Source organism: Hemitrygon akajei, chromosome 19 (genome assembly GCF_048418815.1).
Source record: "Hemitrygon akajei chromosome 19, sHemAka1.3, whole genome shotgun sequence".
Taxonomy (NCBI): Eukaryota; Metazoa; Chordata; class Chondrichthyes; order Myliobatiformes; family Dasyatidae; genus Hemitrygon; species Hemitrygon akajei.
The window spans coordinates 71646206-71659443 of NC_133142.1; the positions used below are offsets into that span (position 1 = coordinate 71646206).

Sequence of the window (13238 nt, forward strand, 5' to 3'; positions counted from 1 at the left end):
GTTATGAAGCAAAAGCAGGAAAATGGGGTTGAGAGAGAAAATAAACTAGCCATGATGGAATGGCAGAGAGGACTCAATGGCCAAATGACCTGATTCTGCTCCTGTGTCTTATGGTCTGTGAGCTCCCAGAGTCAAAGACAACACAAGCAGAATATTCTCATCTCGGCTAAAATACCGTCCATGTACATTGATCCCACTTAACTCTCTACATCTTCGCATCCTGCCACTTGCCCATACCTTGGAGTAGTTTATAGCAGCATTTAACCTACTACTCTGCCTGTCCTCATGATGTGACAGGAAACCAGAGCTCCCTGGAGGGTGGGGCGTGGGGGTGTGGGGGGGAGTTCATTAAATCACAGAGCATACAAATATATCACAGGCATTTGGCCAAGTTTCCCTTGAAACTGAAAGAATTTCTGAGAAAGAAAGTGACACATGCTTAGCTGCAGGAAGAGAGCTCTATATTGAACCAATTATTTTTGGTTTAAGGATATTTTGTGTTTCTTCCTGTAATAGTTCATTCACACACTGGAGAGCCAGCGGACATTTTCGGCACGCGACCGAGCTTACGTGGCTTCACTCTTGACCGTCTCACTGCACGGGAAGCTGGAATATTACACGGACATCCTGAAAACACTCTTGAATGACCTCGTGGAGCAAAATGTTGCCAAGAACCCAAAACTTATGCTGCGCAGGTAAGGGCCAATTGAGCCTTCCTAAAGCTTTCTGGCCGGGTAACTTCTTTCAGCCCAAATGCACAATGTTGTTGCTCTATCGACTAACTCAAAAGTACAGTTCAAAACTGAACTGTATTGACCTGGAAAGCTCAAAATCTGTATTGATATCTTTGGGAATAACAATTCATTGCTCTTCTGAGGAGAATGTTAAACATGAGAGATTCTGCAGATGCTAAAATTCCATATTAACACACGTAAAATGCTTGAGTGCATGTAGTGGAGGCAAGAAGAATTAGGAATGGACCCTTCATTAGAATGGAAATGCTGACGTGAAGGCTAGCACAGCAGGTCAGTAAGTAGAGCAAGAACTGTAAAGAGTTTTAGCAACACCTAAGGTGTTTAATGTTGATATTGTCAGTCAGTGTGCATGAATAGGTTGGATTACATGTAGTGCTTACTGCATGTTAGACCGTTGGTGTTTAGGGTAGCAGTGCAGTTCCTCCATCTCTGTCCATCCTTGGCCACTCAGATGTTGCTGTTTCTATAACAGTTTTGTTTTCCCAGTATTGGTTGTTAGCTCTGAGGTTGAACCCCTGAACCTGGAGGACCAGGTTCTCCTTTATCTGTGCTCTACTCTACCCTTTGACTTGTTTGGCATGGGTCTGTGTAGAGACAAAGCGTATAGCCCTGACTCCAGCCACCGTAGCTCTCTGGGTCATGAGGCACACAGACCTTGATGAGGTTATGGTCCTCTTGGAGGGATTATGTGCAGTGTGTTTTAATATTCCATTTATCTGTGGGATTCTATTATTACCCTGTGCTTTGTGATCTACAGTGTTTCTCAGTTAAGTAATACCTTAATTTAAAAAAACAACAATATTTCAAATTCCTGCATCATCTCTCCACCGAGTATTCCTGAAGTTTTGTACTCCCTGCAAACCTCTGGGGTACCTGCACCACTCAGATTCCGACCTGTCAATCTAGTATTTTTGAAGCTTCCAGGTATTGGTGTTTATCTCAAACCTGGCTATCTGCTTTCCTCCTCTCCACGGCTGGCTTGCTGTCAAATTCACTGGCCTTCCATCTGGGCTCTTACTGAACCGAATGGAGTCATGAGCAGAGCACACATACAGGGGAAGTAAGATGTAGTGTTACAAGGATTAACTGTCAATAATGATCACTTAGACTTGGACAGGATCTGTATTTTACTCACAGTACCTTTATTGACTCAGTTTTGGAGCATGTGAATTCGCACACTCACTCGGTTTCCCTGGCACCCCCCATAAACAGTCAAAGAGAGAAGGTAATACCCGGAGAAGGGCTCAATGCTGGCCAGGCGTTCTCCATCCCGATGTAACCTCCGTGTTTTCGACTTGGGCCCTCCTCATCCGCAATGGTTGGTCTCCACAGAGTGGTTGCTCCCTGTGCTCCCAAAATCACCCATTTTTATTCTTTTCCTTATGAAATCAATCTGCATTGTTTCAATTTCATTGGCTCAAGCTCACCAGACGGACCTCTGTCAGCTTCTCATTGGATATAGCCCTAGTCTACAAGCAATATTGCTTTACAGCTGGCTCTTCCAGCTTTCTGACCTAGGTCGCGTCTTTTGTTCTGTTCAAATCAGTCCATCCAGGTCAGCCAAAATCTGGACCCTGATGACCAAATCACAGGCTATTCCTTCCACATGCCTGCCGCTTTACCTAATAACAGCTTCTTATTTTAGAATGGTCTCAGGTTTAGCAGATCATCAACACAAATTCCTTATGTCCATGCTTAGTTGCTCTGATTAAGTTAACCCTGAGTAAGAACCAGTTCACAAAATGGTGGCTGCTAAAAGTCTCTCAAAATGGCTGCCTCCATTCCTGCAAGCACGTGGTCAGAACAAAGACTTTTGTCTATTTCCATTGCCCTTGTCTCACTTCTATTCCCTGACTTGTAGATTCTAGTTCTTTCTGGCCAACAATAGATAGTTACAATGTGTTATACATGGGATTCAGATAACAGAACAACTCAAGAGTTATAATTGGTTGTATAAGTTGTAAAATGAAATGCACTTTAGTTCAGTGGTCTTTGTAGAGCATCAGTAGAAAATCTTTTCCAATTTGCACCCATTTGTGTTGTGTATTTGAAAGTTTTCCCCACATTACCCCAAGGCAGAGACAGTAGGCAAGCACGTACAACAAGCATGTACAAACGGATCCGTGGGTTTTCACGGATGCTGGCCGACCTGCTGAGTTCCTCCAGCTTGTTGTACGTGTTGCTTTGACCCCAGCATCTGCAGTGTACTTTGTGTTTACAGTAGGCAAGCAGACTGCCCTGAGGGCTGGGGTATCTTGAAGAACTGGGCCAGCTCTTTATGGTATCCACTTATTGTGAGTGAAATCTCAGAGATGTGGCCTCACTGTCAGGCTTCCTGACAAGTTGTGTTTCAACAGCTGTCCTCATCATATGATAAGTTCAAGTTCAATTTATTGTCATTCATCCATACACACGTATACAGCCAAAAGAAAGAGCATTCCTCTGAAAAAGATGCACAGTACATACAACTCACACCTAACACAAAGTAATACCACCACAAATAATAAGGTGCATTTATGATACCAGCTAGATAAAGTAAACAGTATAATATTACTGGCACTTCATATGTGGTGAGACAAATGCATTTGAAAAATATACTCATCTTTGAAGCAAAATGAAAAGGTGTTTTCCAATTATTTCAGGACCGAAACAGTGGTGGAGAAGTTGCTGACAAACTGGATGTCAATCTGCCTGTATGCATTCCTCAGGGTAAGTATTCAGTTCAGTATCCTGTATATTAATCAGAACAGAGTACTGTATTTGAATGCTAAGTGGATATTCTCTCTTCCTCCATTTAATACTGCACTCCAGCAGGCTTGAGAAGTGTCAGCTGACAAATGTGTTGTTCCAATAGACTGTAACTATAACATTTATTTTGGCTCTTCGAGGAGGAACTGGGCACAAAAACCCAGGCCATACCTTCCTAATTTGGCTGTCTGTATTACACATTCAACCCAGGTTAATTAAACCGGAAGATGTAATTTTAGAAAGTTCTACCTGCACAGGGATGAAAACAAGGTTTACATTATGCGAGGGTGTGGCAGGCTGAACACAGGATGGAAGGGAGAGAAATGAAGCCATGAGCAGAAGCTGAAGACATGAACTGTTAAGAGTATCTTTACACTACTAACTTGAAACCCCTGGAGGAGAGACAATAGCGATAAAAGATTCATTGAAGCTACAGCTATAATGAGACAATATCAGCAGAGACCAGTGTCCAAAATCCCTACCGTGTAGTCGGGAATTAGTTCTGCAAAATTACAGCAAGGGATTTGATCAAGTTTGTGAATTGACTTTCTGTGGATGATAAACTATTTCACTCCAATGAACCAAGAAACAAGGTGACAGGCCACCCAAGATGAAGAACCAGTGCGGGAACGAAATGCATAATGACGCATTTCATTTGAAGAACCCGAATTTGATTTTCTGCAAGAACTGATTATTTTTGCAAAGACTTTGATAAGTTGCTGAATGAGATTTATTTTGTTGAAGAGTTGTGATGCTGGAGAATTATCATGAAAAGAGTTAAGCTGTATAGATTTATAATTTTTGAATGTGAATTTAAACTTGCAGATATACTGCCTGGCACTGAAACTGAAGTTAACTATAATACTTGAGAAAAGGAATTGTATTTGGTTTTCTAACTAACTATGGATAAGTAAAAAGGAAAGTTTAGTCTGTAAACTTTTAAATAGGGAATAAGACTAGATTCAATTGGTTAGATTAGAGTAATAAAGGAATCTCACTGATTCTAATTAAAAAGGAACTTGTTGTGGTTTGATATCTAAGATTTGGAACCAAAACAGAATGTTGGAATTTTGAATTATTCTTGCTCATGTAAATATTTTGCACATATTGTTTTTTTTCTTATAAACAAAACTTATTTCCAGAAGTGTGTGGTTTCTATTCACTGCCTCCTTCCGATACCTGGATTTTTCTGATGGCCTACCAGCACCTAGTGTAATTTGATTTTCTCTAAAGATTGCGACGTCTAGTCACACGTGTTAAGAATGGTGCTACAAGGGTGTTACGGACAAGCTCGAGGAAGCTGGTTAAATATATGGACTGATGTGGTTCCAGTCATATAAAGTGAAAACTACCAAAAAAACCCACTTACAAAGGTTAAAAAAAATCCTCACTGGGTGGAGGAAGGGTCCAGGATAGAAGGCTCCTAGACTACGGTATCAGCGATAGCCAGACAGAGATGAGAAGTACGAACTTCTGGAAACAGGCTGCCAAAAAACACTAAGGGAGGAAGTTAACATTGCCTGAAATATTGTTAGCAAAAATAATAAGGAAGATGGTTAAGAGTTGATGAATCCAAGTGCTACAAGACCTGGGAAATAGAATCTGGAAGAGTACAGTGGTGTTGTGCTGACTGACCTGTGTAACCCTACTCAATGGTCAACCTAACACTTGCCTCCTATACAGCCCGTACCCGTCCATTTTCTTTTTCATCCCCGCGCCTATCTAAAGCTCTTTTTAAATGTACCTATTGTATCAACATCTATCATTGCTCCCAGAAATGCATTCCAGTCACCTACCTCTCTCTGTGCAAAAAAAAAATTACCTCTGACATCTCTCCTAAGCTTTCCTCCAGTCAGCTTAAAAATGGATGCCTTCCAGTATTAGCCATTGAAGCTCTGGCTGTCCACTGTATCTATGCCTTTCATAATCTTATATAGCTTTCTCAGGTTGCCTCTCCTTCCTTCGCTCCAAGGGGAAAAGGCCTAGCTAGCTCGGACAAGCTTTCCTCATGGTATTATAACAGGTAGTCAAAACTGCCCAGTGCATCAACTGCACCAGGTTTTCCACCATCAAGGGCATATTTACATAAATGTGCTGGAAAAGGGCCAGTAACATCATGAAGGATTCCACCCACCTGCTCATGGACTGTTGTCCCACTTCCATCGAGGCTACAGAGCTCCACACCTGGACCACCAGACTCAAAAGCAGTGACTTTCCCCAAGTAGTAAGGCTGATCGACATCACCACCCACTACCCCACCCCTCCACACCCCCAATCACCACTTCTTTATCATTTCTTGTCAGTCACCTGACATCAGGCTGTCTTTCAGGAGGGTGAACCCTCACGAGGCGGCAGGCTTCAATGGACTACCTGGTAGGGCTCTGAAAACTTGTGCCAACCATCTGGATGTATTCAAAGAAGTTTTCAATCTGTCACTGCAACAGTCAGTAGTTCCCACCTGCTTCAAAAGGTCAGCAATTATGTCAGTGCACAAGAGGATTGTGAGCTGCCTAATGATTCCCGTCCAATAGCACTCACATCTACGGTTACGACATGCTTTCAGCTGCTGCTTAGGTTCAAAAGAAGCTCCAGAAAGTTGTAAAATTAGTCAGTTCCATCATGGGTACCAGCCTCTGTAGTATTCAAGACATCTTCAAGGAGTAATGGCTGCACCCATTAAAAAGGACCCCACCTCACCACCTAATGCCTAATTCTCACTGTTTCCATCAGGTAGGAGGTACAGAAGTCTGAAGGCACACACTCAGTGATTCAGGAACAGCTTCTTCCCCTCTGCCATCCAATTCCTAAATGGACATTAAACCCATGGACACTACCTCACTTTTTTATTACTTCTGTTGCACTATTTTTAAATTAACTATTTAATATATTTTTACTGTAATTCATTTTTTATATCTATCATGTATTGCATAGTACTACTGCCATAACTGTTGGACATTAACAAATTTCACAACATATGCTGGTGGTATTAAATCTGATTCTGATTCTACTCTGACGTACAGACACTCCTATGCTTAGTGTCACTTTATGGACATACAATCAATCTATGTGTATAAGCTGTCTTAAATATTTATATTTATTGTGTTTTTTTATTATGGTTCTTTATTGGGTTTTTTTGTGCTGTATTGGATTTAAGAGTAGCAACTATTTCATTCTCCTTTACACTTGTGTCCTGGAAATGATATTAAACAATCTTTTTTTTTGAATAAGCCATGTTCTCTCTAATCCAGGCAGCATCCTGGTAAGTCTCCCCTGCACCCTCTCTAAAGTTTCCACATCCTCTTATAATGAGATGACAAGATCTAAGACAATACCATAAGAGTTATCTAACCAGAGTTTTTAAGGCTGGAATATTAACTCACAGTTCTTGAACCCAATCCTCCGACTAATGGACGTCAGCACGTCAAAACTGTAGGGGTTGACTGGAGAATTTGCAGAGGAATCTGTGCCTGGATTCAGAAATAGTGTAATTATTGAGTGTACCATGATCACAAGGATTTTCTCTTGGTTGGAAGATGTTTCTGCAATAGTCGTATGAAAGACACACTTTCCAAACGATTGTTGTATCCTCCATATTAGGGTGCATCCAGTCACCACTCTTTATTAGCTCTGTGGCTCTGTGAATCATGAGGTGGTGGGTTCAAGCCCTGTGGTAGAAAATGATCGTACTCAGACATCCAGGAAATACTGAATAGTTGGACGTTCAAGTTTTAATTGAGATCCCACCCTTTCAAGCAGATTTAAAAATATTGCTGGTCATTGTTGAGTTGGAAGATAATGTCTTAACCAGCATTCATCCTTATCAATGTGTGAGCCTTGCTGTTTGTCTGCATAATAGTAATAGCTAATAACTTAGTAAGTGTAAATCACTTTAGTGTTTCTTGCAGTCCTACATAAATTCTCATTTGTTCATGTCACCTGTTTATGTTTACAGAATGTGGCTCTTGGTGCTGATTAATTAATTGCCGGTACTCTGTAGTTCACTGTACCTATGACAGCATTAACTTTCCTTGGGCATATGTTACTTAAAAGGTGTTAGTTTAGAACTTGCTATTTAGTTTTCCCAATTAAGATTCAAGGCAAGTTTTATTCCCAGCCTGAGGGGAGTGGAAGATAAAGAGTATGCAAAAGCATATAAAATAGGAGTAGGATACTCTTCCCCTCCACCTGCTCCACCATTCACCATGATGGTGATTCTGTAGACACCTGGAGATTCAGAGCCACACACAAACTGCTGCAGGAACTCAGCAGGTCAGGCAGAAGAGGAATAAACACTAGAGATTTCAAGCCTTCATCAGAACTGGAAACGAAAGGTGAAGAAGCCAGAATAAGAAGGTGGGGGAAGGGGAAGGAGTGCAAGCTGGAAGGTATTAGGTGAAGCCAGATGGGAGATGGGGGAGAATGAATGAGAAGCTGGGAGGTGTTAGGAGGAAAAGGTGAAGGAAGAAGGGATGGGTAAGAGGCGAGCAGATCATGATTAATCTCCCAGGCCTCATCTTGTCGAGCCTGATAGCAACTCTGAAATTGTGATGAGCTTGTGTGGAGGCCTATTATCACCACCAGATCATGGTGAAACTTCCCTTTCTATGTCTGTCTCTATTCTGGGACAGCAAGATCCTTGCGATGTTTATACATGTTGAGTACTCCTTATCCAAAATGCTTGGGGCCAGAATTGTTTCAGATTTCGGATTTTTTCAGACTTTGGAATTATATATGAGATAGCTTGGGAATACCATAATTTCCAGCTCTGAATTTGTGCTTCGAGTCAGCAGTCCTAGTCTTGCACTTGTTCATCATGCATGCGTACATAACAGTAAAAACTGTTACATAACATTAAAATAATGTGTGCAGGGTAACAAAAGCAACACAACAGCATCAGGAGAATAGCCGAATCAGCTGTTGATCAACAACCGATAACGTCAGGCTTTCTGTCTACACCTACAATACCGTGTTTTGATTAAAAGGTTGCAGTTTGCTGTATTTGTGTTTTACTTTCTTTTTAAGGATTTATGTAATCAGCGTTGTAGTCTTGTTCTGGTGCCCTTTACCTTTCCCTCCCACCTGGCCTCACCTATCACCTTCTAGCTTGTCCTCCACCCTCTCCCCCCATCCCCACCTTCTCATTCTGGCTTCTTCACCCTGCCTTTCCAGTCTTGCTGAAGAGTCTCAGCCGGGAATGTCGACTGTTTATTCCCTCTCCATAGATGCTGCCTGCCCAATCAATGTTTTTATCAGTGATGATGATCACAAACTCATCAATTAATTTATCTGCTGCTTCCTGATCAACAGATGTTTTATCTTTGAAATTTTGTAAATCTTTAAACATTTAATGCCATGCCTTTTCTTAAATTTCTGCATCCAGCCTGCTAAATATTCACAATTACCTTCAATTTTAGGATCACCGTGTTGTTTTATGATCAGCATACTGTTGAGCGGAATATGTTCACTACAAAGCTGATTAATCCTTACTTTCAATGCACAATCGACATCTTCATTTTTTCTTTGTGTAGCATTTTTCTATTTTTCATTAACTTCTACTCATTACTTATGTGAGGACTGGCTGTGATGTGCAGAAAGTTGTGTATTGCCTGGGAACCTCCCCAGCACCTTGTAGAATTTTCCATTTGTAACATCATGTCAACACTCAAAATAATATGGATTGCAGCAGTTTTTAGATTTTGGAATTTTGGCTAAACTGTATCTTTAAAGTCCTATGGCTTGAGATGCCACTGAGTTTCCCATGTGCTAATTTGTTGTCCCTTCACCTGTCATTAGGATTCAGCAGGAGAGTCACTCTACATGCTGTTCCGAGCGATCAAGCACCAGGTGGATAAAGGGCCTGTGGATGCCGTTTCAGGAAAGGCCAAGTACACCCTCAACGATAACAGACTGCTCCGAGAGGACGTGGAGTATCGGACGCTGGTAAGTCTCACCGACGCTCAATAATGCTGATTGATTAACAGAAAATAAAATGCAGATGGGGTTGTGATGATGCATTTGATTCAACGGTGGAGTGTTCAGTTCAACCTCTGACAGTGCCAAGTGACCAACCAGGAAAGAAATTGTAATTCATGATTCTGGTGAATATGCAGCACTAATAATAACTTCAGTGGAGAACTAGGTTACTCCATTCAACCTTTATCCAGAACTTCTACTGTTCAAGCACTAAAGATTATTCATCTGATTCTCATGTTTCATAAAGCAGCATTTTAATGACTGGGATTAAAGTTCAATATTGAGTTGTCCATAGTGGACCCACATTCTTTTCCTCCACTAATTCCTGAGATGGCATCAACTTTATACAGAAAATAATAACTTGATAAGGGGACATTTGGAAACTTCCCATTGGGAGGGTAGTTTGAATCTGAAATGCAATGTCCTGCTGCTTGCTATGGTGTTTTATGCTTTTCTTTCCATCTACATAGACGCTTAATGTGCTGGTACAAGGCGGAGAGGATGGACAGCCTTCGCCTGTCAAAGTGTTGGACTGTGACACCATCACACAAGTCAAAGAGAAAATCATTGATCAGATCTACAAAGGGATGACCTACTCATTTCGACCGCACGTGGAATCTCTTGACCTTGGTAAGAGGAGAACGTTTACAGTTATTACAGTGGTCGACTCTGATTTCAGTTGACTAGAGGATGGAGGAGGAATATTCCATAAGAAAGAAAAGCTTGCCTTAAGGGCTGGAACCATCTCACCTTACATGGGAGCAGTATATTTAAAGCAAAATGGTCTTGAATTGGTTCGAATTAGTTTCAAAGATTTCAAAGGTACATTTAATGTCAGAGAAATGTATACAATATACATCCTGAAATGCTTTTTCTTCGCAAACATCCATGAAAACAGAGGAGTGCCCCCAAAGAATGAGTGACAGTTAACGGCCCCTCCAGCTTCCCTCCCTCCTATGTGTAAGTGGCAGCAAGCAACAATCCCCCCTCCCCCCACCAGCAAAAAAGAACATCAGCACCCACCACCGAGCAAAGCAACAGCAGACACAGACTTGCTGTACCCCCAAAGACTACTCGTTCACCCAGTATTCAACATACCACAGGCTCTCTCTCTCCCTAATAAGCCTCAGTCTCACAGTGAGAGGGGAGACATACCAAACAACTTGCTGGTTTATGATATTAAGAGTCCATTGCGTTGCTTTTTCAGAGCTCTGCCCAAAGATTTCAGGTCTCTGGGCACACAGTCTTAGATCTTCCATCTCCCCTGACACACTGATCTCCTGCCGGGGCACCGACCTTCGATCGGCCCGTCCCCAGATCCGTGAGATCTCGGCCCTCTGAAGGCCAGTTGAGCTCTCAGGCTGCATCGTTGGCATGTCGGATAGCGGCCAGTCGTGAAACCCCGAGAGTGGGTCCCATTCCCACAAAGAACCGAAGTCAGCGTGTAACTCCAGGTCAGAGTCTTCTGAAAGGGAAAATTAGGGATATTAAAGATGGAAATAGAGCTGTTTCCAAAGATGCAAGCAAAGGAGTTGCCGTTTAGCACCATCAATGCCTCCCTTTGTCATTAGGATTTGGGGGTGGCACAGCTTTATAGTGCCAGCAATTGCTGATCAGGGTTCACTTTCGGCCACTGCCTGTAAGGAATTTGTCCATTCTCCCTGTGGGTTTCCTCCGGCATTCCAAAGACATAGTGAGTTATGACCATTCAATCTTGCTGCCAGAAGTATGGAAACCCTTGAGGACTGCCCAGCACAATCCTCTCCGATTTGATTTGATGCAAGTGACACATGTCACTGTATGCCTTGATATACATGCGACAAATAAAGTTAATTTTTAATCTTCTCATGGATGTCCCATAGAGAGCAAAATGTTCAGTTCAATATCTACACTCCAGCATTGTCAGGAGCCTTGCTGAAAATAAATATGGTTTCAGCACTGTGTGGGCAGAAAGGGCACAACATGACACAAGTCTTCAACAAGACACAAACCACCTTTCTGAGGCATCGCCTTTTGAAGGTGTCCTCAATGCTGGGGAGGTTTGTGCCCATGATGGAGCTGGTTGAGTTTACAACTTCCAGCAGCTTTTTCCAATCTTGTGCAGTGGCCCTCCACAACAGTTGGTGATGCAACCAGTTGGAATGTTTTCCACAGTACATCTGTAGAAATTTGCGAGTGTCTTTGGTGACATTAATTCTGGTGAGGACACACACCAGTCCTCATCGAGGGATCAGCAGTGGAAAAGGAGGGCAGTTTCAAGTACCTGGGTGCTGACATCTCTGAGGATCTCTCCTGGGCCCAACATATTGATGCAATTAGAAAGAAGGTACAACAGTAGCTATATTTCATTAGGAGAATTAATGTCACCAAAGACACTCGCAAATTTCTACAGATGTACTGTGGAAAACATTCCAACTGGTTGCATCACCAACTGTTGTGGAGGGCCACTGCACAAGATTGGAAAAAGCTGCTGGAAGTTGTAAACTCAACCAGCTCCATCATGGGCACAAACCTCCCCAGCATTGAGGACACCTTCAAAAGGCGATGCCTCAGAAAGGTGGTTTTGATCATTAAAGAACCCCAATACCCAGGATATGCCCTCTTCTCATTGTGACAGGCAAGGAGGAAGTACAGGAGCCCAAAGGCACACACTCAATATTTCAGGAAGAGCTTCTTCCCCTCTGTCATTGGATTTCTGAACAGACAATGAGCACTGCCTCAGCATCTTATTCCCTTTCCACGTACAGTTATGTGTATGTTTATATACTTACTGTAATTTAGTTTTTATTATTATGTATTGCAATGTACTGCTGCTGCAAAAAACAAATTTCATGACAGATGCTACCTGATTCTGATTTTGAACTGAACAGCAAGTGCTATGTTGGTGATCAAAATTGGGAAGTGAGGCAAACTTAAAGGTCAAAGAGCTAATTGATGTAATGTTTGATGTAACACTTTGGGATGTTGTTGAACAAGTAGTTGGGATTCAACAGGTCCTGCTGGATCTGACCGTGGTAAATTTAGTAAAAAATAAACATTATTGATGAAATATCTGTGGAATTCTGACACAATTATATATAATCTGCTGAGATGTTCCTAATTTGTGTTCCATTAACTTTAGAGTGGAGATCGGGGTTGGCTGGACATCTCATCCTTTCAGATGAAGATCTGACCTCTGTCGTCCAGGGAAACTGGAAGCGTCTCAACACCCTGCAGCATTATAAGGTAGATTTCCAGTTTTGTTGGAAAAGAATTGAAATAGATTTCATTCTTTGTAACTTCTGATTAAATACTAATGATGACAGATACAGGAGACAAGACCATTAACAGCATTCAAATTGAGCAGAGTTCAATGACTTGGGAATATCTGAATCCCGGTGCCAAACAGACGAAGGACACTAGCTAATGAATGAGATGATAATGGAAATTCATTATGCAGAAAGAAGCCTTTCATCTCATCATTTTTTTTTGTTGTACCCAACAAAGCTATTTAAATCAATTCTACTTCCCAAACCTCTGTCCTTGCTTTGTGGGTTAAATCACTTCAAGGGCTCATCCAAGAAATTAATGGGTTTCTGTTAATGCCTTTGTTACCTTTTGAAGCAGAGACTCCCAACTTGCAACATAAAAAAAAATTGTCCTCAGCTCCTCTTTAATCTCTAAGTCCAAGTCCCCAAATTGTTGTCAATTTATTAATTTTCATAGGGTACAGGAAATGCTAACAAAGCAAGTGCCAGCTTCTTCAACCATTGCAGTCTTTTT

At 41.8% G+C, this 13238-nt stretch overlaps 1 protein-coding gene across 7 annotated transcripts in view; it reads left to right on the plus strand.

Moving 5' to 3' along the window:
• Window positions 1-13238, plus strand: part of plxnb1b (plexin b1b) — a 379931-nt gene that overhangs the window by 326287 nt on the left and 40406 nt on the right. For 5 of the 7 annotated variants that reach the window (XM_073072811.1, XM_073072812.1, XM_073072816.1 and 2 more), the window contains 5 exons: window positions 517-695; window positions 3398-3464; window positions 9297-9443; window positions 9947-10106; window positions 12598-12701. In XM_073072811.1, the coding sequence (XP_072928912.1) occupies window positions 517-695; window positions 3398-3464; window positions 9297-9443; window positions 9947-10106; window positions 12598-12701 (657 nt within the window). Of the gene's footprint in view, window positions 1-516; window positions 696-3397; window positions 3465-3713; window positions 4621-9296; window positions 9444-9946; window positions 10107-12597; window positions 12702-13238 lie in introns of those variants that run through there. The other 2 variants (XM_073072817.1, XM_073072818.1) reach the window with 2 other exon arrangements.